General features: G+C 36.0%; 2 protein-coding genes across 3 annotated transcripts in view; both read right to left on the reverse strand.

The window, feature by feature from the left end:
• PTPRB (protein tyrosine phosphatase receptor type B) overlaps positions 1-14,460 on the reverse strand; it is a 124,576-nt gene extending 110,116 nt beyond the window's left edge. Inside the window, exons 1-3 of the mRNA XM_081060120.1 lie at positions 14,355-14,460; positions 12,694-13,089; positions 612-868 (exon numbers count right to left, since the gene is read on the reverse strand). Coding sequence (XP_080916246.1) covers positions 612-868; positions 12,694-13,089; positions 14,355-14,409 — 708 coding nt within the window. The 5' untranslated portion in view covers positions 14,410-14,460. The remainder of the gene's footprint in view (positions 1-611; positions 869-12,693; positions 13,090-14,354) is intronic.
• Positions 14,461-15,098: 638 nt separating this feature from the next.
• PTPRR (protein tyrosine phosphatase receptor type R) overlaps positions 15,099-24,512 on the reverse strand; it is a 241,976-nt gene continuing 232,562 nt past the window's right edge. For both annotated transcript variants that reach the window (XM_081059302.1, XM_081059303.1), the window contains one exon: positions 15,099-16,304. In XM_081059302.1, coding sequence (XP_080915428.1) covers positions 16,211-16,304 — 94 coding nt within the window. In that variant the 3' untranslated portion in view covers positions 15,099-16,210. The remainder of the gene's footprint in view (positions 16,305-24,512) is intronic.

Raw genomic sequence — 24,512 nt, forward strand, 5'->3', positions numbered from 1 at the left:
TTTGCCTTAATTACAGTTATTGCCTAAAATGGTGGCCTAACATCCTGAGTGGAAAGCAAAACCAAAGAGATGAACACTAGAAACAGAAACACTTTGCCAACAGACTCTGATCGTGCCATTGCTGCTCCTTAGCCATTTGATCGATCTGTCCTGTGGATGTTGATATGGAATTGGTATAAGCCTTAGCTTACCTTGACCATGTCTACAGATCAATCATAGGGATTCCTAAACCTTCCATTGCTTTGAACATAAATGATTGTGACACATATGCAGGGGGACCTGTAAGGTACTGATTTCAATTTCTGCTTCCTGGTTTTAGGTTACGCCCAAGAATATGAACCTTGGCTTTGGTTCAGAAATGTGGCCAGCCTATGGGAGTGCAGTTCTGACATGGTGGCCTAATTATCTTCATCTTATAAAGATGTGGAGATTTTCATTCTATTTCAAAGATTCTCTCATTCACCAAATGCACTCATGGACAATTAGCAACTAGGACACAGAGTACCTAATCACCAACTCAAGTGGCCACATTTCTAGTAAAGCAAGTCTTTTCAAGCCATGGGCTTTCTGAGACCATCACAAACCACACTCCACACCCCTTAACCCCTTACCTGTTGGGTGGTGCTGGAGAAGGGCCGAGTAGTCCAGGGAACCCAAGACGTCTCTGCACTTCCAGTCGCCTGCAGACTGGGGGGCTGCCTCTGGCTGCTGTTTTGGCTGTAGTTGTCAGTAGTTCTTCTGGTGAAGGCCTCTGTGGTATTGCTAATAAGGTGTTCCAGGCTATATGGAACTGCATGAAAAGTAGTGGGGACTTGGGGCGAAGCCGTGTTTCTAATGCTCCTGACTGAAACTTCCACTCCCAGGCCAGCTGAGGTAAAGAAAGGACAGTTGCTAAAATTACCTTCATGTTTTAAGGATTCTTCACATAAAAGCAATTTTACTTAGAAAAAGAAGACCTCCTTAGTAATGAGCATGTGGATAAGCTTCAGTTACATGAAAAATCAGATTCTTTGAGTGTGACAATGCTCATTTGCCCCGGTCAGTTCACCCATCCTTTACCCATCGATCAATTTTATAGGGTAAAAGGAGAGTTGTGGAAACTGTGCTATGAAAACAGCAATAACAACAACACCCCAGCTCTGTGTAGAAGACAGAATTAAATTTACTCAACGAATATTTAGGGTTCACTGATTTGGTTTCAGGGGGTTCCACCAATCTTTAAAAACTTCATGAAAAATTCTGAATATATATATATACACACACACACATGTGTGCTTTTCTTCTGTGGGGGAATGCCCTAAACTCTTCAAAGGGGTTGTTATACAACATACCAGATTGACAATAACCATTAATGATTTGTTTAACTTTGTCTTAAAGATTGAAGATTCCCTGAAAAATAATGACATTCCTTTAACCATAGTGCAAACTTTTCCTAATCCTAATTGTGTGAGTATTAAATCATGGGACAGCTCTATTTTCTAAGCTACTTATCTTCTGGAAGAACTGTGAATTGATTTAGAACTTATGAGCTGGTGGGATTCATTTACAGCTTTGTTTTGCAAGGCTGAACTGCCCACACATTAAAAAATAAAAAAATGGTTTGTGAATTATGTTTACCTAGCCATAATTTTAAAACATGCTTCCATTTTATGGGGCTCTTTCTAACATGCAAATTCTGAATAGAGATTGTCAGATTCAGCTCTTATAAACTCGCAGGTGAGGCTGATGGTTTTTGGACCACACTTTGTGTAGCAAGACTCTAGAGAATGGTTGTATAATATGAAACATTGGAAAGGTCTGTAAATTATGCACTAAGGTGATATGTTTAGATGCTTTCATTAACTCTATAGTGAATCAGAGTTTTCTGGGATATAAAAACCCAAAAAGTCTTGTCCAATTAGATAACCATAACTTTGAAGTGTTTCTGGTTTAAAGAGTAGCAGAAGAAAGATTTAATTTTCACTACCTGTTCACTGGTTCATTCAAATAATTATTTATTAAGCAACTACTCTGTGGTAGGTGGAGGTCTCTTGAAGAGGCTATTCACCACATTTTCCCTCTTCTGATCCACCTTATTGACCCGTCTTTTGAACCTCATTCATTTCCATTCCAATTTCAACTGACTAATATATTTCATTTGACAATGTATATAAATAAGACACAAAAAGAGAATCAAAATGGAAAAGGTAGTTTTAAAATTTAGTAAGATATAAATAGCAGTGCTTTTAAAAGTTACTAAAATAATCATGGCTATTACGCATTCTTTCCTTGAAATGTGGAGGGTTGTGCAAAGTAACTTGTACATAAGGTTGTTAGACTTAACAATTATACACATGGTGCCCAGTTAAATTAGAATGTTAGATAAACAATCAAATATCCGTATATTTAATGTCTCAAAAATAATATTACAAAGATTATATTATACATTATATTGTATGTTAGGAATATACTTACACTGAAAAATTATTTGTCATTTATCTAAAATTCAAACATAAGTAGGTGCTGTGTATTTTTTGTCAACCCTATACACATCTACCAGATCTAGGCTTTGATAGATTTTTGGATGTTTCTTTTGGTTTGTTTTCATTCTTCTGAATCTTATGCCACTCTCACAGCCATTATCCCCAGGTGAGCTACTCTGAACATAGACCAGGAGATTTATTTATTCTCAGAGTGTTTTCTACATGAGAAACCTAACTGTAGTTTTATGGAGATTTCTTTACAACAAATTCCATGAAGCAGTCTTAATTCTGTCATCTTAATTGAGTTAGGTGAGCGAATGTCTCATTAAGTAGACATTTGTCTATTGTTGGCATGTAAAATTTCTGTATATGGAGATTAGCATTTTAGTCATTTTGAGGTTCGGCCAATGCTAATCCTCTGAATTGATTACCACCTATGACAATTTTAGCTCTCAGACCTTCAGGGGGGAAAAAGCATTTAATGATGGGGTTAGGACAAAAACAAGCTTTCAAATATCTAGCATGTAATTACGTGTCTTAGCATGTCAGCCTATGCTTACTCTTCTTTGCTAAGGAGCATTTGCTAAGCTCTCATCCGAAGAACTGTTTATTAGTCAACTTACATAATCAGTTAAATGGATATGACAGGAGTCTCCAAAAATTGGATAAATGATCAAAACATTCTTGAATTTTCTTCTGCGAATAACATAGCTTATTACCATTTCAAGTAGCTTTGGAATATCTTATGGAAAAATTTTCAGACTTCTGTAATTGTCTTGAATTAACCTTCTAGATTTATTTTTACAACACCCCAAACCAAACAAATCCATTTTCCGTTTTAGGCCACCACCTTTTTTTCCAAAGAAAGAACCTACAAAATATCCACGTCCAGTACCCCTTCATTTTATGTCTGTGTTTTTAACTTGTGCTATTTAAGAATCAGGAAAGAAGCTTTAGTCTTAACATTTAATTTACCAATTTAGTGACTTTTAAAGCGTTAGTCTTCAAACTTTGGTAGGCACAGAATCACCTTTGGAGCTTGTTAGAATATTGAATCCTTGGCCCTCCTCCTAGAAACTCTGATTCAGTAGATTTGATGCTGGACCCAGCACCTACATTTCTAACAAATTTCTCAGGTGATTCTTATATTCATTGAAGTATATGATTTTATCCATATATACAATATGAGCCAAAACTTAATTCTAACTTATATGGGTATTGAAAGATTATAAAGTAGATGGAAGGAAAGCAAATCCATTACAGAAATACAAAAAGTGATCAAAAGAAGTTCATTTTTCCATTTCCTGAATTCTGTTGAAATGGGTGTTATGAAATTATACTAATAATACATCTTGGATGTATTGGTATCTATAAATTCTTCTGATGTTCTTTAAAAAGGTATATACATTTTACAGTCCAGGGAAGACCAAAATGTGTTTTGACAAATGCAAGGAAAAGTTCTTACACAATGGGACAATATGCTGGAGCTATTTTTAAAAAGCTTTATTGTACCATTGCTACTACATTGTTTCCACATTATGTGCAATTCCTCTTGGAACACGATTCAAGAAAAGGTGGACCATCCTGGGTCAGCCTAAAAACGTTTTGCATTTAAGTTGCAAACAGTTCACCTATATATTTGCAATCACTGCACCATATAAATGCCATATTTCAAATACATTTTTTAAGAAAGCAACACGCATTTTAGTTTATTAATTAGTCTGTGATTGGCTCAGATATAATCAATAATAGAAATGGAATTTTCGTATAATGATAATAAAGACAATGCACAATTTGTCTAAATGGGTATTATGCTAAATGATACAGATAACTTTCAAGAATATTGAAAACAATAACTTGAATAAAACTCATTTTGGAGATATAAAATTTTAACTATGTTGGTATTTCCTGTTCTATAGGAAGATGCCAAATATAATGTGCCTTTTAAAAGTGTGAACATTATCTGGAAAAGAGATAAACAAAACAGAAGATACCTTAGAAAAAGGATGACTTATGTGTATATATATGTACATATATTTATATATTAATAAGTTAAATATATTAAATAAAATTGGGCTAGAATAAATGTGAAGTGAAAGAGAGGGAAATTATAATAATTTAAATAATTATTAGAATTAGTAAACAGAAAAATTAAAGTTTCGGAAAATGTAATCAATGAAACCAAGTGTACATTAAAAAAATAAAAAATTTGAGAAAATGAATAAGGAAGTGAAAAGATTCTGAAAATAGATACCAAAATGGAGAATCTGCAAACCATGGGAGACATAACAACCAAATCTGAGGTCCTAATTAGAAGTTAAAATTTTTTCATACTAGTTATAAAAGATTCAAGATTATAAAGTATAACTGATAAATGGAAATTGATAACAAGACATAGCAAAGTAAAACATTAAAGCATAGCATAGTAAAAATTTTAGATTAAAAACAACAAATGAAAGACTCACCAATCAAGGAAATACTTTTCAATAGCCACTTATTACTCAACCACTGTACTCACTACTGTACTAGTTGAGTAATAAGTGGCTATTGAAAAGTGCTAGTAAGATGTGCCTGGTTTATCCTAACACCCGTGTTTTCTTCTGAGGAGGTACACCCTCCCCCCGCCCCAACACACAGAAAAGAATAAGATTGTCGGGTAGAAGGATATCATGCTGAATGGAGGAGGAAGAATGGCTTCTAAGTTCATGGCTACCAGGCTGTAGGAGAGAGATGCAGAACCAGACGCTATGGAAACAGGGTCAGGGCAAAGAGAGGTGGAAAGTGGATGAATAATTTGGTGTACGCAGGTCTGACTTGTCCATCAGGCACGATAGGCACTGTGCTCAGGTACCATGATATTTTAAGATTTATAAAATGATTCCTTTTTTTTTTTTTAAACAACACCACCACCAAAAACCCTTTCAGGGTAAAAGAAAATGTTTTCAAATTTTTTCACCCCTCAGGAAAAAAATGAAAATTTTAGGACTCATGAAAATCTACTAAATTATTTTACTTCTTCTTCTTTTTTTTTTTTTTTTTTTTTTTTTTTTTTTAGTGAAGGAAAGGACAGCAATAACATAAGAGCCCAGGGCCCATGAATGTCATATGTGTGTTCTGATAAGTTCATTGATATGTCAGAGGCTAAAAAAGGTTAGGAGTCTCTGGGTGCTGTGCCAGATATTTTTCAATGGCCATATAAATTATGCATCAATAATCAATTATCGTATGATTTTCAATAATTAGTTAAATAAATGGTCAATTGCAAGACCCATGCCAATGTTGTTATAATGATGCAGGAAGACAAACCCTAAAATGGCTGTGACAGCCAATTTGGTCAAAGTAGGGTTTATATATACAAAAGACACTTACTGTTTTGGTTTCCCCTCAAGCTCTGTATTTACAAGCACTCTTACCAATTACTAAAGGAAATAGCTTATACTAAAATCCTTTCTCCCAAGAGTACATATGATTGTTTACCTATTACAATGCTTATACATTTTATTTCCCAAATTACTACAAATTACTACAGTTAAACATTACTCTAACCAGCATTTATACCAAGCCTGCAAGCAGCAAAATCTCTTAATGATTTCATTAGGTCAGCCATCGGGGACACTTGAAAATATGTCTGCAAAATTTGCTTGTCCTCAGATAAATATTATATCTGAATAAAAGAATCTGTAGTAGATATTGGATGTTGAATGGTTGGCTGACATATACAATGTTACTCTCCATACAATTTGAAACATCTGAGTGAAATAATTTTAGACAACCATTCATATTTATACTTGTAGGGAGATTTGGCATTCCTTGGAAAAGGTATCCAAACGATGGACAGAATTTTGCATGTTCAGTTTCATCTGAAAGTCCTAGAACTAGACGAACATAGTCTATCTGACAACAGATTTTTGCTGGTGTCGTGGAAGCTAGTTTCAAATTTAAAATGTTTTAATTTTCCCCTTTCAAAGGTTATTTGCTGAGATATGCTTGCCAGTAATGTCCTTTGAGTAAATTTCTCTGTTTCTCATATAGAAGAGGGGGCCAAGGAATGAATTATTTTCCATATCATGTAGGTCCATTAAATTTCAATAATTGGGCCACTGAAAACTTTGTTGTCGGCTTATGGGGCCAAGACTATTTCCTGATGGAATAGATGCAAACGTAACTTCTGATGGCTTGGTGGTTTTAAAATTATACTTGGTTTGGACAGAAGAGAAAAGGAATAGTTATGATTTCAATAGGGGCATTCCTCAAAGTAGTCCTTAGATTTCCTTTATTGTTCTCTACAATTCTGATATTCAATCTCTTACAGAAGTTGAAATTTTTTACTAATTTAATCAGCATTTGTTGAACATGGCTACCAGGATTATCTTAAATGAGATAGATTTCTAAGCTATGCTCTCTGTTCTTAATAGGCTTACAGTATAGTAAATTAGTTTCTAACTCTCCCTTCTGCATCTCCTGTGTATAAACACCAAAAAAAAAAAAAGACTTGGTTGTGAGGAAATGATTTTTTTCAATTGAATTTCAAGTGAACTTTTCTGGAAATGTTTAAGTACCCTCAAAGTGCAGGCCAATTCAATTTTCCCTTTAGCTTATAGGGTTTATGCTATAAAGGAATCCCTTCACTTATGAATGTTATGTTTCGAGAATTTGTAAATTAGAGATTTGGACCTCAGAATTCATTTTTACTGCTAAAGTAATAATAATACTTTTGTAAAAAAGTCAAGTGTGTGATTATATAATATTGCAATACTATTGAATAGAACAAAATTCAGTTTTTCCTTATTTTTATTGCATTTTTGACAACTGCCTTGTGTGAATTTATAGGAGACTGAGAAATTATATACAAGGCATTTCGAAAAATTATACTCTTAATAGAATGACTTTAAGGATGTAGCTATCAATATAACACTAAAATATATGAAGAAAAATCAAGAAAGTCTGTCAGCCACATGTTTGATTTATTGACACATTGTTAAAAGTGTGGATTCTTTCAAATATCTGGATATCTGGCACTGGATTGATACAAGAGTATATGGGGAGAATAAAATCTTAAAATTTTTAGCCAGATATGTTGGTATTTTGGAGACAATGCTTTTGTTATCACTCCTAAGACTCAGAGTAATAGCTATAATGCTCTAATATTTAAAACTGATTTTAAAATGTTGATTAAAAAAAAACCCACAAGTCTGTCTACTAGGTACTCTTCTTTTGTCCAAAATGAAGGCATGCAATGTACTCTTTAAGGATCAACTTGAAATTCAAAGGGAATAGTAGATATCTCAATCCTGTTGTTTTGTTTAATTTGATAATCTGCTATGTTCACACAATCTATATTTCCTATTCAATTAGATTTCTATTAATTAGGTCCCAATAATCTCTATTCTATTATTCTACTTGTCTCATTAAGTGGTTGTTTTGAAGACATATAAACCACATGGAAATCAAAAAAGAGAGGCCTGTTTTACAATTCTATCCTGCTGAAAGTTATTTGAGAATATCTGATTCTAGTATAGGTCGTCCTCTCAAAAAATTCACGCTAATTTTTAAATTGAATTTTAATCCCCTTTGATTAAAGCCTACACAATTCATCCTGTTATAGAGGGCCTCTGAGTAAAAGAGAGGAAGAAGGAAAAAATGTAGCTTAGTAAGAATGGAGCACATCTAAATTATGACAAAATCATAATGGGCAGGCACTCAAAAGACTGTTCAAAGAAATATGCAATTTAAAATTTATCCTTAAAATTGTTTTTAAACACTGTTGCTTAATAGGACATACTGGCAAGAATATATATATATATGGATATATATATATTCTTATATATATATTTATATATATGTATATATATATATATATATATATATATATATAACTTTTTTTTCTATTTACACTCTATTGTAATTAACTATTTACTTATCTGGCTTTTCATTAGCCGACGGAGTAATGCATAATTAGTGATTTTCAATCTTGGCTCCACATAAGAATCACCTTGGATTGTAACCAAAATAGCATGGTATTGGCATAAAAACAGACACATAGATCAATGGAACACAATAGAGAGCCCAGAATTAATTCATGCCTATATGGTCATTTAATCCATGACAAAGGAAGCAAGAATTTACAATGGGGTGAAGACAGTCTCTTTAATAAACAGTGCTGGAAAAACTGGGCAGATACACTCAAAAAATATGAAACTGACCACCTTCTTACACCATTTACAAACATAAACTCAAAATGGATTAAAGACTTAAATGTAAGACCAGAAACCATAAAACTCCTAGAAGAAAATATAGAAAATAAACTCTCAGACATTACCCTTAGTAATATTTTTACTGGTGTTTCTCCTTGGCAAGGGAAATAAAAGAAAAAATAAACAAATGGGACTAAATCAAACTAAAAATTTTTTTCACAGCAAAGGAAACCATGAACAAAACAAAAAGCCATCCTACCGAATGGGAGAAGATATTTGCCAATGATACATTTGATAAGGGGTTAATATCCAAAATTTATAAAAATTCATACAATTCAACACCAAAAAAAAAGGTCAGAGGACATGAAGAGTCTTTTCTCCAAAGAGGACATACAGATGGCCAATAAACATATGGAAAAATGCTCAACGTAACTAATCATCAGAGAAATGCAAATATAAACCACAATGAGATACTGCCTCACTCCTGTCAGAAAGGCTATCTTCAATAAATCAACAAACAACAAGTGCTGGCAAGGATGTAGAGAAAAGGGAACCCTCATGCACTGTTGGTGGTATTGCTAATTGGTGCAGTCACTATGGAAATCAGTATGGAGGTTCCTCAAAAAATTAAAAATAGAACTACCTTATGGCACAACAACTCCACTCTTGGGTATTTATCCAAAGAAATCCAAACACTAATTCGAAAAAACATATGCAACCCCATGTTTACTGCAGCGCTATTCACAATAGCCAACATGTGGAAACAACCAGAATGCCCATCAATATACTATTGGATAAAGGAATTGTGGTTCATATATACAATGGAGTATTACTCTGCCATAAAGAATGAAATCTTACCATTTGCAACAACATAGATGGACCTAGAGGGTATTATGCTAAGGGAAATAAGTCAGATTGTAAAAGACAAGTACCATAAGATCTCACTTTTATGTGGAATCTAAAGAACAGAATAAATGAGCAAACAAAAAGAAATAGACTCATAGATACAGAGGAAAAACTGATGGTTGCTATATGGGAGGTTTGGGGGATGTGGGAGAAAGTGAAAGGATTAGAAAGTACAAATTGGTAGTCACAAAATAGTCATGGGATGTGAAATGCAGTATGGGGAATATAATTAATAATGTTGTAAAGACTATGTAGGGTGCCAGCTGGGTACTGGACTTATTGGGGTGATCACTTCATAGATTATATAAACCACTGAGCTGTACACATAAAACTAATATAGCATAATATTAAATGTCAACTATACATATATATATATATGCATATACATATAGTCATGGGATGTAAAGTACAGCATAATATAGTCAATTGTATTGTAATAGCTATGTATGGTGTCAGAGGAGTAGACTGGGGGGAGTTATCACTTTGTGAGGGGTGTAAATGTCTAATCATTATGTTGTTTTGTACACCTGAAACTGAAAATAAAAAGAATCACATTGAAAGCATTTTAAAAATACAATGGTTGATTTAATTGGCCTAGAGGATGAAGCCTGGACATTAATATTATTTCAAAGCTCCTATTATGATTCTGATGCAAAGTTTGTTTAAGGATCACTGGTGCAGGGTACTTGTAGCACAAGCTCTGGCACCCAGTAGGTATTAGAGAAACATTACTTGGTAATCATAAATGACATCATGAATATTTCCTCGATGAAACAAATAGTGTCCAGATTTTGACCTTCACAGGTACATCACCTTTTAATGAAGAACTTAATAAAGCAATTCACATCCTATGGATGAACAACATGCATATTTGTGCTGAGTTAGCGCATAGTATTTAGTTACGAACTTTTCAAAAAAGCACATTTGGAACCATTCATTGCAAATATCTAAATGCAATTTAATTTTCACAATGGATTCTCTAGCAAATCAGTGAGCTTTCATGCTATGAGTTCATGAATATCATTCTGTATCTTTCATTAATGGTAAGTTTGAGATGGAGCAGAAAAATGTGTGTGCTACCTTTTAATTGTTTTAAAGCAAAAATATGTGTTGTACGTGTGCATGTTTAAAAACTGATTTTTTTTTTACCACAATTGTGCAGATTTTAACTCTGCTTTTTCTAGAAGTCCATTTTTTTTTTTTTTTTTTTTTTTACTAACACTGGTTATCAGGTACGTTTTAAATATGGCATGTTCAGTGGTTAACTGTAAATGGTTGATTCTATCTGCTTTACTTTTGAAGTTCACCATTGAACATGTTTTGTATGAAGGTCAAAGGAGACATTTTTTTCCCATGAATTATCTTCTATCTTGAATAATTCTCCACTGAATCCATATCTACTTTTTAAAAGTGCCAATGAAAGAATATCTACCAAATAAGGTTTGTGTGGGAGTTGGCGAGGAATCTCATTTGTGTGTAACAGTACAATGAGAACATTTCCAAGGCTTCTGCTATTTATGACAGGCCTCACTAGATAAATTACAGAAAAGGAATTGAACAAATTGGTGATACATACTGTATGTTCTCTGATAAAGTTGAATTTTCTAACTGACCTTTATATTTATATATAGGTCATATATATACACATATATATATAAGTCACGTGCAAATATATATGTGTTTATATATATATTTTTTATATTTTTACTTACTTCTCATAGTCAGAAGTTTTATAAGACAAAGGACTATGGCACTCAACTTCTATAACAGAAGAGCCCACTGCATTCAACTGGCATCTAATTAAATACTTATTTAATTTATGAAATGAATGAGTGACAAAAACCTGTCCAAAGATTAGCATGGCAGAAAGGCTCATATCAGACTCTAATCAACATCTAATAAAAAAAGATTTAAAGGTTCAGTGGATACTAACCCCCAAACGGGATTATGGATCAAAATTATCTGGAGAACGTTTTTAAAAAACATAAAAGTTTTATGCCCAAATTCATATTTCTTGAAACAGAAACTTGGAGGTGGTAGTGGGGGAAGAAATGATGGCAATGATCCCCTCCCTTCCTCCACGTGATTCTTATGTAGCCAACTGGGCAAAAGTCTGTGGTCAAGTGTTTGGGAAACACTGTATAATGGAATGTACACTGGACAAGGAGATAAGAAACTTGGGCTCTAATCAAACCTCTGCCACTGAAATATCTGGGACAATTTACTTAACCTTGACAAATTTCAGTCTCCTTAATGAAGCTCTTCATTTCTAAATAATTTCTCCAATGCTTTTTAAGGTCCATTTTTACCTAATATATAATGGTTCTATCAGTTTTATCTTTTATGACTTCCTAAAGCAAACCTCTAAGAGGAGTAAAGAAGTAATAAAATGATTAAGTAAAATAGAACATCAAGCTCTATCCACAAATAAAAAATTTCTAGTGCAGGACTAAACTGTGTGCGGCAGCAGGAATTTGTGCACATGAACACAAGTCTTTACATCTGAGTGTCTGTCATCTAGGTTATCTCCATCAATGGTCAACAAATTATTAATAGAAAACTCTGTGGCTGCTCATTGGTTCTTACCATTTCAAAAGTATGTCACCCCCAAAGATATCTACCCCTTAACATTAGTACAAGAGGTTTGCAAAAATCACATTTTATTATCGTCCCAGTCTTCTCAGGCACCATTTTGATGTTCTAATACATAATTCTTCATTGTCAGAGAGCAGAAGAGTCTACTTCAGCAACTTTTAATTTCCTGATCTTTGGCTTTATTCATTACATATGTATGCTGTATTTATGCCTAGATCTATATTCCTGTATTTAATAGTACTTAACTAAAGTTCAAAGTGTCTGGCACGAAAGAGAAACTCAAGAGATATTTGTTGAATTAAAAAAGAAGCAAGAGACAAAGGGAAAAAGGAGTGAGAGATAGAAAGAAAAGTTGGGCTTATTTCAATGAAAATAATGAAGTTTGCCAAGTTGGTGGACAACACATTAATCCATTGCCATGAGCTTACAAATCTTCTATAGGAATTGTGTTGGGTATATACACTTCCCTTGAATGTGAAAAAATATGACATTTAGCACAAGAACTTTCAGAATTAATTGTGAAAAGAATAGCTCACCTTTTTTTAAGCAGAGGTTTTCATTGACTCGTTTTCCCTCCTTGTTGACATCTATTTTCATCCAGCTATGGAGGTATTTCTTGCCCTTCTTGACCACTGCCTTGTTGCCTTGTTTCTTGAGAAAGAGAGAGGTATTTTCCACCTCAAGGAACCCTTCCTTCTCATAGCAAGTCCATTGGGGTGCCTGGGAGCAGTGGACAAAGATGGCTGATCGGGAAGGACCACCAGAAGAATTGGAGATACCCAGGCACAGCACAGATTTTATATGAAGGAGCTTTCCATTCTCAGTCCACATCCACTGCTGGTTTTGGTTGGTCCCATTGCACAAGCCCACGAACACTATATTATTTTCGAAAAGGCACTGTTGTTTCTGGATATGGACAATCTGAAACCCCTCTGGAAGATGAAAAGCTCATATAGTACTATGTAACAAATTATAAGGCCGAATCAGAAAAACAAACCATCCACAAATCAGCCAAGTAAAAATATGAGGTTTACTTATCTTTTGCTACTGTCATCATGTCAAATGAATATTCCTAGATTCAACATATGTGACTTAAAAGCCCAAGGCTGACAATGTAAAAATGTCAAAATGTCACACTTACCTCCCTTTCTTTTACTTTCACATTGTTTAGGGAAGAAAACACACCCCCATTGAAATAATGAAAGGAAACGTGAAAAAGAAACAAAACCATTTAGAGACTACGGTGTGATGTTTTAGTCCAATTAGTTAAATATGCTGAAGTTATGAAAAGCTCAGTTTCCTAACTGTTTTACTTTTTCCATTTCACCTCTGACCCCAACCTTAAAAAGTACTTCTTTTTGCAATCCTTAAGTTATCATTGCAGTAAATATTTGTATACAGATTACATAGTTTGAATACAAATTTAAAAATTGGATATATTTACCCCAGAATAAAACAAACTTTCCACCCTCCTAAACATACCCTCCTACCTAACAGCAACCAATGAAAGTATTGATTATCACAAACAAAAGTTCTTATCATTCTAGAGAGAAGCATTTCTCTGTTTTGTGACAATATCTACAATTTCCCCATAAACACTAACAGATTAAAATATCAGCGTTTCTTGGTGTGAGAAAACTAAATACCCATTGTTAAACATTGGTGTTAAAAAGTGACATATTCAGGCTGAGAAACCATTTTCAGTGTGCTTTCACTTAATTTGCCCAGCTCTCCCATGAAAATATTCAGATCTTCCTGCCAAATAACAACTTCTAAATAAAACACATTGTAGTTCTTCATCCCCTTTGATTACATTTCTTGTATTTTCTCTAACTTTCAGACACAAAAACAAAAAATATAGCCTAATTGGAAAAGAGCATGGAGAATGCCCCAGACTGTTATATAATACTAAAAAGTTTCTCCTCGGGATGCCTTGCTCCCTGCTGTAAAGATGCCATTTCAGGAAATGCTGAGGCATTTGGAAGACACGAGCAGGCCATTTATTTTCTTTTGGAGAATAATTTCAACAGTGTGGACAGAGTTGGCTCTTTTTAATTCCCCCTCCTCATCGTCTTTGGCTAAACTGCCATGGAGACCTGGCTCCATTTCTGCCTAGTTCAGACCCTTTTCAAAAGACAGAGTCTCCTCTGCTGGCTATTGGAGAAATACCTCGAGACACAGAGTCCGGCCCACTCACCTGAGTTCCCAAAGATCAAGCAGGTAAGAATCGCCATGTAAAATTCAGCCTCCATTTTCCACTTAACCACTGTTCATGCTTCGCTTGGGGGAAAAAAAATTCTCCCAGATAAGAGAAGCAAAGACCAGGGAAGGAAATGTGCCTTCATGGTGGGGGGAAAAGTCAGTGACGAGCACTTCCTCCTATTGAATTGTTTGGGGAAGTTTTACACCAGTGTCCTTTTGTCTGTTTCCTTAGAAAGAAGGGATTATGATTACCTTTTTTTTTTTTTTTCTGTTGAAAAATATTCCAGCCTCCAGGAGCAGAATAAAATTCTGTAAGTTTTCTCTTACCATCCCATTGGCACAGAGCTACTTCTTAACCTCAAGAGGGAAGAAAATAATTGTAATCTTAGATAATTGAATGTTCCTACAACATTACATCTCTTCAGGTGATGTGATTCTGCTGAATAAACATAAATCATGTGATTTATGAGGGTCTGAGACAAGTGATATAAAGACATAAACATGTACTGTTCCTATAATGATATGCTGGGAATCTATTGAGGAAACCCACATAAGGATGGCACTTTTAGATCATTATCTCTCAAGTGATGACAATAGGTATTACGTTTGAGATGGTCATCTCCACTGGGGAGAGGCAGAGACTAAAATTATACCATCACATTATCTACTTAAGACTTCCCCCACAAGATAATAGCCTCTCTCCAAATAAGAAAAAAAGAACATACTTTACTCAGTATTTAGTATTAAGATTAGTTTATTGGCACTATGAAACAAAGTTAACATAGCTGCATTAAAAATTCATATTTGAGCAAAACATCTAGTGTTTGCTGAGTGTAGTTTTTTTTTTTCTTCTTCTTAATTTTATTTATCTCTGGAGGATTAAAACCTTTCAGAAATTTAAGGATATCCATGGCAGCATCCTTTTGAAGAACCTCTGGAAATGTGACAGTTTACATCATTCCCCAAAGCAACTGCCTTTTATTGGGTGAGAGATTCCAGGTAGACAGCATATTCAAAAACTCCTCCTTAGTAAAAGAGAGACAAGTATTGAAAATTCTTGATATGTCAGAGTTGCTACAAATTGTTTTTCCTTTTTAAAGTAAAATGACTCACATTGTAGAAATACAGTGGATAGAGTTCTGGAGCTGAAACCACCTCTTTGCCCAATAATAGAGAATAAATACATATACACCCAAAGACAATCATTGTGCTCTGTAATTCATTGATAAGAGGTATTGATAAATACATATTTAATAAGTAATATTATCAAGACACATTTTCATATAAAATAGTTACTGACTTTGATTTTTTTTTTTCAAAAACAAGGACTTATTTGTTAAAAATCCATTATCAATCACTTGCAACTTCAGCGGCAAGATTCTGGTAGCTGAGAAAGGTAATAGCACTTAAAACAAGAACAGTGTTACAGCTGACAGTCCATTCACAAGACAGATTTTGCAAACATTAAAGCATCTAAACACATAATAGTAATTTTGTCAGCAGCTCTTCCAGTCATCATCTGATGACATATATCACTGAGTATTTCATACATACATTCTGTGTGGCAGATAATCAATACAGACAGAACAAAATCCTGCTTAGCTGTGTGAGAAATCTATCATACTTCCATCAGTATAGGACCTTCAAAATAATTTAGGGATGCTTACAAATGCATTCATATACACAAGAGGCTGGCAGTCCTTACTATGTTACCATCTTCCACAATCCATGCTACAGCTTGGCTTCAGGGCTTCTTTTTCCTTCAATTTCAGGAAGCTCCTTGTAGAAGCCTCAAGTGGGTAATTGATTAATCACCCCTAGAGATTGATGGTCTGGTGAATTTTCAGAGAATCACTGCACAGTTTCTGCCGAAAGTCTGCTCTCGTACAGACACAGAGCATGATGCACAAATTCATACTGCTCACTGGTTTGGACCATTCCACCCCTGCAAGGAAGAGATAATACAGTAACTTCTTATTGCTAATATCCTGCAATCTCAAACCACACAGAGACCACATCCAAGCTAGGGTGTTATGCCAAAGACACACAGAACAGGTGACCTGGTGATTCTTTGGTAATCTCTCTTACTTGTGTCCAAATCATCCAACTGGTGAACTTAATATGCTAGTGTATATAAAAGGATTAACATAGTGCCTGGTACACACTTGGCACTTGATTAATTTTACCTACATTCCATTACTGGGGAAGCAGGATAGCCTAATGGGAGCTTGGAATTAGCTAGGCTGTCTGAGCTCAAATCTCTCCTCTGCTGATTCCTAATTGTGTGATCACAGACAAGTTCCTTAAAACCCTTTGTGCCTCAGTTTCCTCCTCTTTTAAAGTGGGATAATAGCACTTATTTTATAGTATTGTCGTGAGGTTTAAATGAATTGAATGAATGAATGAAATGAATATCTGGAGTGATATTACATCTTTGGTGCCTTATCATTACTCTTACGTTAAAATGGTTTCTGCACTTGGATTAAAATTGATCGAAGTAGGTTTACCAAATAAAACTCGACTGTGAAATGGTGTTCTTTCTACAAGTAAAAAGAACAACAACCTAGGAGGGGTCTGAGTATGCTAATGATACAACTTCAGCATCTGGGTTGAGTGTGCTGGATGTCTAAGCCCAATAGTGGATGGGCCCTTAAATGAGTTGGAAAAAGAGAATTGGCTCTTGCTTTTTCTCCTTTGGTATTATCATTATCTTTACTAGTTACTCAGCATAACTTTTGCTATTGGATTAGTAGAAGGTAGCTGCCTTCATGAGAAATAAGGCTGCTTCTCATTATATTTTTATATATAAAATAGCTACCTCACATTTTGCTCTTTATTATAATGGTCTCCTACTTGGCAAAACTACCAGATAGCAGTATAAATGCTACTTATTTTTTCTGCTCACTGAATAACAGCATCATTGCTAGTGACTATTTGAAGTTCTATCAAGTCTCCATAACTCTGCAATCATGCAACTAATTTTGAAATTATGTTTAGCCAGTTTTTCCTAGTAGCTGTTACCATTCAAAATGATTATTTTTAGATCATGTAAGCACTTCAACTTAAAAAACAAGGTATATTGCCTCACTGTAACATGATTTCTGGTTAATGGTAATAACTAAAACTGGGCTGGTATCTATATTTAGATACAATTTATATTGTCAACCTCTGTAAGTAAAAACTTACAAGATATTAAGACTTCACCCTCCTATACTAAGTAGTGATATTAAGTAGTGAGACTTCACCCTTCTTAAGTAAACTAAGCAGTTCGACATGATGCCAAAAAGATGTATTTGGTAGGAAAGAAAGAGGTAAATACACAGCTTTCCATGACAGCAAATTTTTGGAAGAAGTATTTCATCAGTCTTTTCCCTAGTTATGTACATTTTGTTGTATTGAAGACAATCTTCTGGCCAAGTGTCCCTTGGTCACAAGTTGAGAACAGAAATGGCCCGCTGAGGACGTGGTAACTCTTCCTTTTAGCTGCATGATGACATCTGGGCACACCTAAGAACATAGCAGGTGTCCAGAGGTTTTGGCCTTGACTGTGAAGCTGGAGAGACACAGCCACAGTAAATTTTAGGGCAGCCACAAGGAGCTCAGAGGTGCCCCCTTTCTTCTGGCATTCACACAGCTCAGGGAACCATTAGTCCTCCCGCTTGAGCAGCAGACAGTATGTGGAGCCTTATATGTGTTCCAGCTCACGGGCTCTGTCTGGTCTGTGGGCTTCTTCTCACCGTTTACCTCACGTTGAAGCAAGATTTTCCCCCTTCTGGTCTGTTCTGGGGAACACTGGTATTTACATGTGCAACTGATGAATGAACTGAGACGTTTAGGTTTTTCATAACCTTTTTACCTCAAATGGGTCAGCAATGTGTTTTAATGTTTGGAATATATTTTCTGTGACATTCTGTTACCTAAGTCAAGGTTGTCTCAGGCAACGAAAGTGGGGAAGACGGAGAAATGAAGTCATTAGCTAGCAAAATTCTTGCGCTTCTGAAGGCTTAAGGAAAGCATATGAAAAGGTACTTTACTTCCCACTTAATTTGGAAAATAAAAGAATTAGCATCAAAGTGATCTTGATCCTTCGTTCCAATTGTTGACATAATGTAGCCTTTCCAGAAGGGAGCAGTCTACACAGCAGATGGTCAGCTAGTTTCTGCTGGAATGTCATGGGGAGAGGTTCCTTTAGAGGCAGCCTTTCCCAAAGCTGGCAGGAAAATTTTTGAAGACATCCGAATGAATCAGCCCCTCTCTAACTTTCACCCCATTGGTTGAACTGAAATAACCCAAAAAAGTCTTAAGGCTCCTCTTGTAGTCACACAATAGCTTTCTAAACGTTGGAAAACAACCATCAAAGTCCCATAATCTTTTCTTCTCTAGACTAAACATCCTGTGATCACTCAACATTTCTATCCAGCCTGGTTTCCCTGTTACCAGTCTAGTCTCCCTCTTCTATAGGGTATTTGATCAACTATGACCTTCTTAGAGTGTTGTGTCTACTCCTGATGAGATCTAGTAAGTGGGAATATTTTCTCCCTTGAGCTGTACGTTTTTGGACAATTAGTTTGCATTTGCAAGTACACTGGGTGGTAAGATCTCACCGTAACCACCTGGGGCCTGGTACTCAGCAAGCATTTTAGGATATTGAGTGAAGGTTAGGGTAATGAAAAAATGCAGGACTTTTTGAATGCGAAAGTTTCAACTCTTTCCTATCCCGAACTTATGCTATTGAATTTTTGAAACTAAATGCAGGACTTTCTATTTATTCCTGTTATTTTACATCTCAGTTTTAGGACAATGTTCTTATTTACTAACATCACTGCCTTCCATTTTTCACTCCCAGCTTTGTGTCTTCCAGACATTTAACAGGCATGCCTTATACATCTTTCCGTTTGTCATTTATAAAGGAGTAGAAAAAGAGAAGGCCGATGTAGGGTCTTTATTGTAAGTAATTTGACATCATGTTATGTACTGTCGAATTCCATTCCAAATTGTTTCCAACTAGGTTATAGGTCTTTTAAGGGCAGGCATCATGTCACAGTCTTCTCATATTTGCAACAGTGAAAAGCACACGTCCTAAGTAAATACCTGTCACATTGGTTATCCAGGCCATGCCACTTTCATGTCACATGACAGCAGATAAACTCCAGGCTAAAAATAGGCAAAGGGCTTCCCATGATGCATTCACTGGTGGCTGATTCAAAGTCAGGAACTCATCATTATCATTTTTGAAGATGTTTAATAACTTGCTATTTGCATATGTAGAATACTCTGTTGATCTTTGTAAGAACTTGAAATCTAAGATTACCCTGGAGATTTTACTCAGTTTTGGGACAAATACAGTCTTTTTATAGGTTGGCCATAGTGAAAAAACAAAAACAAAAACAAAAACCCGAGAAGCTAATATAGTGCCTGTATACAAAGTATACTTATGGAATAGTGTTAGATTAATTATGGAACTCTCAGAAGAGCCCTGTAATAATTCACCCTCCAGGAGAGATCTGACTTGGACCTCAGGACTCTTTCAGGTCAGACAGGGCTCCATGGATTTGCTGAAAATCTGAATCACTGACGTAAAATTCCTAATGCTGCTGGTCCTCAAAGGTAAGAAGCAGGGATGCTTTTTTTTTTTTTTTTTTTTTTTTTTTAACTTTAAAAGGTGTCATCAACTCCCTTTTAAAGATGAGGCACTAAAATAATCCTTGACTTCCAATAGACCATAGCTTAAGCTCAATGAAGGTTAACATTTTAAAAGATTTCCCTATTGATTAAGACGGAGTTTCAATGGAGAAGGCTTATGGGGCCCCAAACTGCTGGACCACCATCAGTTACACAGTGGCCCAGATATCATCACAATTGTAGCAAGGAGCCTCTTCCTTGGAGAATCCCCTAGATACAAATCTGTTTTCCCCGGAGGTATAACGCATTAAGCTACAATACCTACAGCCCAGCAGGAGTTAGTTTATCAAAAAAGAGTAAAGTCATATACATACACTGGGCAAGGGAACCCAGTTAGCTGTGAGCATGGTCATGGGTTTGAAAAGGTTTGTAATGCTGAGGTGTCAGGTTCATTACCATAGGGATCTAGGGAAAACACACCATACATTGTTGTCAAGACGAATCCTGTCTTTACCACTTACAAGCCTCTTTTGCTTATTACATCATCTTTGTGGTGTTCAGTTTTCTCATTTACAAAATGAAGAGGTAATCAAATGATAGTGCTTACCACCCAGCACTGTTGTGAGAAATAAATGGGACGATCTATTTCAAATGTTTAGCACATACGCGAGCACATACAGACACCATATTGTTAGCTATTTTTCTTGTACTGTTACTTTTGGTGCTATCTGGTCAAACAGAGCTGGACGGAAGGCCTTGGGATGAGGCCTTGGGATTAGGCCTTGGAGAACTAAGAATACACCTGGCAGAGGACACAATATTGCCCAGGTCGGGCAAGCCTAGATAGAAAGATCCAAATATGTTTCTGAATATTAAGCAGCCTAGAAGTCTGCTGCGGTGGGGGCAGGTGATGTCATGGAAAGAGATGGGCGTGGAGTCTGACAGATTCAAATTTGAAGCCTTGCTTTTCAACCTGTAGCTTTATGATTTTGGACAATTCATTCACTCCTTCCAGTTGGCGTTTCTTCACTTATAAGATGACATTCATGATAAACTTCATTAGATTGTGAGGATGGAATGAGTCAGAGCACCTCCATGTCTAGTTGAAGGCTATTTACAGAAAGCCCAGGAGCCCAGGGTTCTCCAGAGGTGCCTGAGAGGCTGTGGCTGGCGGAGGAGGCGGTTGGGCTTTTGGACTAGCTCCTAATCCCAGCTGTGAGCAGGGCAGTTCTGCTTTTTATTCCTTTTCCACATCGATGTTTTGTGGAAGATTTTGTCTCTCCATTGTTTTGTTTCCCATTGTTCACAAAAAAGTTTGCAAACCACTGGGCTGGCAGAGTATTGACCTAGTAAGCTTTCAAGTTTTGCAAGGTTTAACCCATCACATGCTAAGCACAGCGGCTGTCACTTAGTAAGTACTAAAGAAATGCTGCGTATTCGTTTTCTTATTCTTTTGATAAGTGCTTAGCTAACACTATGTCTCGGGTGATCATGCACTTGGTTTGCTTGGCACAGTTCTGGTTCACTCCTGATGTCCTGGTGTAATTATTAATAGGGCAACCTTTCACTCTCAGAAGTGGCTTGGTTTGGATGATAAATTATTTGTACTCTTATTATGTCCCACTCCATATGGAAGAGTCATTCCGTGTATCGCAAAAATGGTGTTGGCTACGGGGCTCTGACTGCTTTGAGGCCACAGAATATGAACACTGTTTGAACAGGCCAGAGAGGGTTCAGATATATGCTGCCCTTCCAGAAACGTCAGACATCTCCTATCCCATTAGCCCCGCCAAACACAGAAATCAGTGTCATCCCAGTCTCCATGCAGAGAAGCACGTAGCTATGTCAGCTGGGGGAAAACTAAGGTTAGAGGGAAAAAAAATGTAGTTTTTTCCCTTTGCTACTGGGAGGGTGTTTTGAAACACACACACACACACACACACACACACACACACACACACACACCCTCCATATACCCAGGAGAGAGATTTGGTTTTTAACATGTTAAAATTGTGACCTTTTGTGACTATTAACTCACACATACAGAGAGCAACAGCCTTTCCTGCGGCACCACCCAGCGCGTATCCGGTCTAATCAGTAGACAGAAGAAATTCTGCAGCAGTGACTCACTTCTGGCCTAACAATGGAACTTACGCTCCTTGGCTTTTTATTATTTTCAAATCAGGAATTCTTTTACTAAAATTTGGTACAGTAAATTTAGAACAAAAGGTGTGGACGTTAATGCGTCTCCTGGGTAAATCTCTGATCGCTTGGGCATGAGTGAAGCAAGCCTAGCTAATAATGTCTGCTGTGGTAACTCGGTGCCTTGGACAAAGGTTTCCCCGTGTTTTTATACAGATGTCACATCAAGGAGGGAGAACTTCACCATAAGTATTCTGACTGATTCTGACCAGGTATTTTGAATAGACACTTTCCCTGAAGAGCTGTGTTCCAACATATTTGTAGGCCACAAAAGCCAGCACACGTCCAATGACAATTTAATGCCTCAGCCTATCTTGAGTTCTGGTTTTTGTTTTTTTTCGTGTGTTTTTTCCCCCTGAAAATTAGCCAGTTTTCTTCTGAACACCCAGGTTAACACTCAGTTAACTCCCAGCTGAGAAGAAGGGAAAGGTTGTCCTGGCAACCACTTGGGAGATTCAGTTGGCTTAATCTGTTTTACAAGAGGACTTCTTACAGTCTCAGGAACTGTAACGTCAAGTAAATCCATACCAATTTCTGGGGGCTTGAAGTGTCTTTAAAATAAGTAAACTGAAATGTTCAATTCCTGGTCTTCAAATGAGATCTTTGAAATTCACTAATTAAGGGATCTCTGTAATTAGTTGGGATTGAAGAGGGATATGGATAAATGTAAATCTAGGGTTGATAAAAATTATACCAATAGGTAGAAATTTGAGCTCTGGAATTACTTAAAACAAGTTTTGGAAACAAAGAATATTTTTGGGACGTATATTAGCCTAGGAAACTGATGGCATGCATATTCCTCCTCTCAGATTATTATAGCTAAAAAAAAAAAAAAAGACAAAAATCATCTAACTGAAGTGATTAATCAAAACATTTAAACAATGATATGACGCACACTGGAAGCATTTTTCTATCCTGTCTGGAAAGCTACAAGTCAGGTCTTTGGATGTCATTCCAATTAGAGGCCTCCAAGGTAAGGATGTACAAAGACAACTGCAGTTTACCACTGACTCTTAAACAGGAGGATTAGACAGACTGTTTCCTGTTTGGGGGGAAGAAAAAAAAAAGAGAGAAGAAAAAGGCCTTAGGATCATATATTATTTTATGTGTTTCATTTCCAAAATTCTGTTTTCAAGTTCTTCCGGTGCCCAGAGGTGCCAAATGGGATTAAAAGAAATATGATGAGGAAAAAGTTGCCAGAGGTCAACTTGCAATGGAATGTGGTCCTTTCCTCCTGGCCGAAATGTCTTCTGATGGTCACGTATTGCTCTTTAGTCATTCTCCTACGACTTCTATGTGCATGTGAGCATTTTCTGAGTTTCCTTGGCCATTTTATTACTATGGATCGTTATTATTTTTTTAAAGGGACAGGTGCATCTCTCATCCTTAATGTATAAATGACCTTCTGTCACTATCTCACATTAAGAAACATTGTCATACAAATGCCTAAATGAATCTCTTGCAGCAGGAGCTAAATACGGTGAAAGCTCCTTGGTTTAGTTTTAATAGCAACTGGAATTCTTAATTAGGTGGCGTAATCACAGCAATTTAGTGATATATAAGATTGGGAGATTTAACATTAGTACTAATTAGTACCCATTAGTACTAATGTTATGGGTCCTTTCTTTCCACCATAATTTTTGAAAATTGTTGACCAATGTATAGTATATATAGCAACCTTCCATTAACAGGAAAAGGTGATTGAGGAAAATATCCCCTTTTACAGCCATGCTGGCCAATAAGAAGTTCATGGTACTTATCATATTCAGATATTAATAATAAGTGATCTAAACTGAAACCATTAGAAATAAACAATTTCCCTTGGTTTATATAGCAACTATCTCAGAGTCATTGTCAAAGGCAGGATTAGAATGTGGACTTCCTCTCAATTTTGTGCTTAACCCACTGGGGTCTCCCACTCCAGAAAACAATAGCCTTTTGGAAAGCAAACAAATCCAAAATTGAGACAATCTTATTTGAGCAAAATTGGAAGTACTGTTCAGGGTATAAAAAAAAAAATTTGTTATGTGACTTTGGATACATCATTCACTCTTCTTAGGTCTTGGATTCCTCCTGAAGAACGAGATTTGTTCAATATCCTTAAGGCCAGATTTTTAAATTTCATCCCTTTCCTAGTAGGTGTTTGGCAAATGTTATGATTGTCTGTTATTACCATTCCATTGTTCTCTACAAAAACAAAGGTTCATAGACTTAGAATGCAATAGCAAGAAATTTTAGAGAGCCAGTTGATTACTTCCTAACCACTGAATCCCAGGATGGAAAAGGCAGCTTATTGGAGGGGCCCTTGAAGCCACTTGTGCCCCCAGCA

The sequence above is a fragment of the Rhinolophus hipposideros genome, assembly GCF_964194185.1.
Source record: "Rhinolophus hipposideros genome assembly, chromosome: 9".
Taxonomy (NCBI): Eukaryota; Metazoa; Chordata; class Mammalia; order Chiroptera; family Rhinolophidae; genus Rhinolophus; species Rhinolophus hipposideros.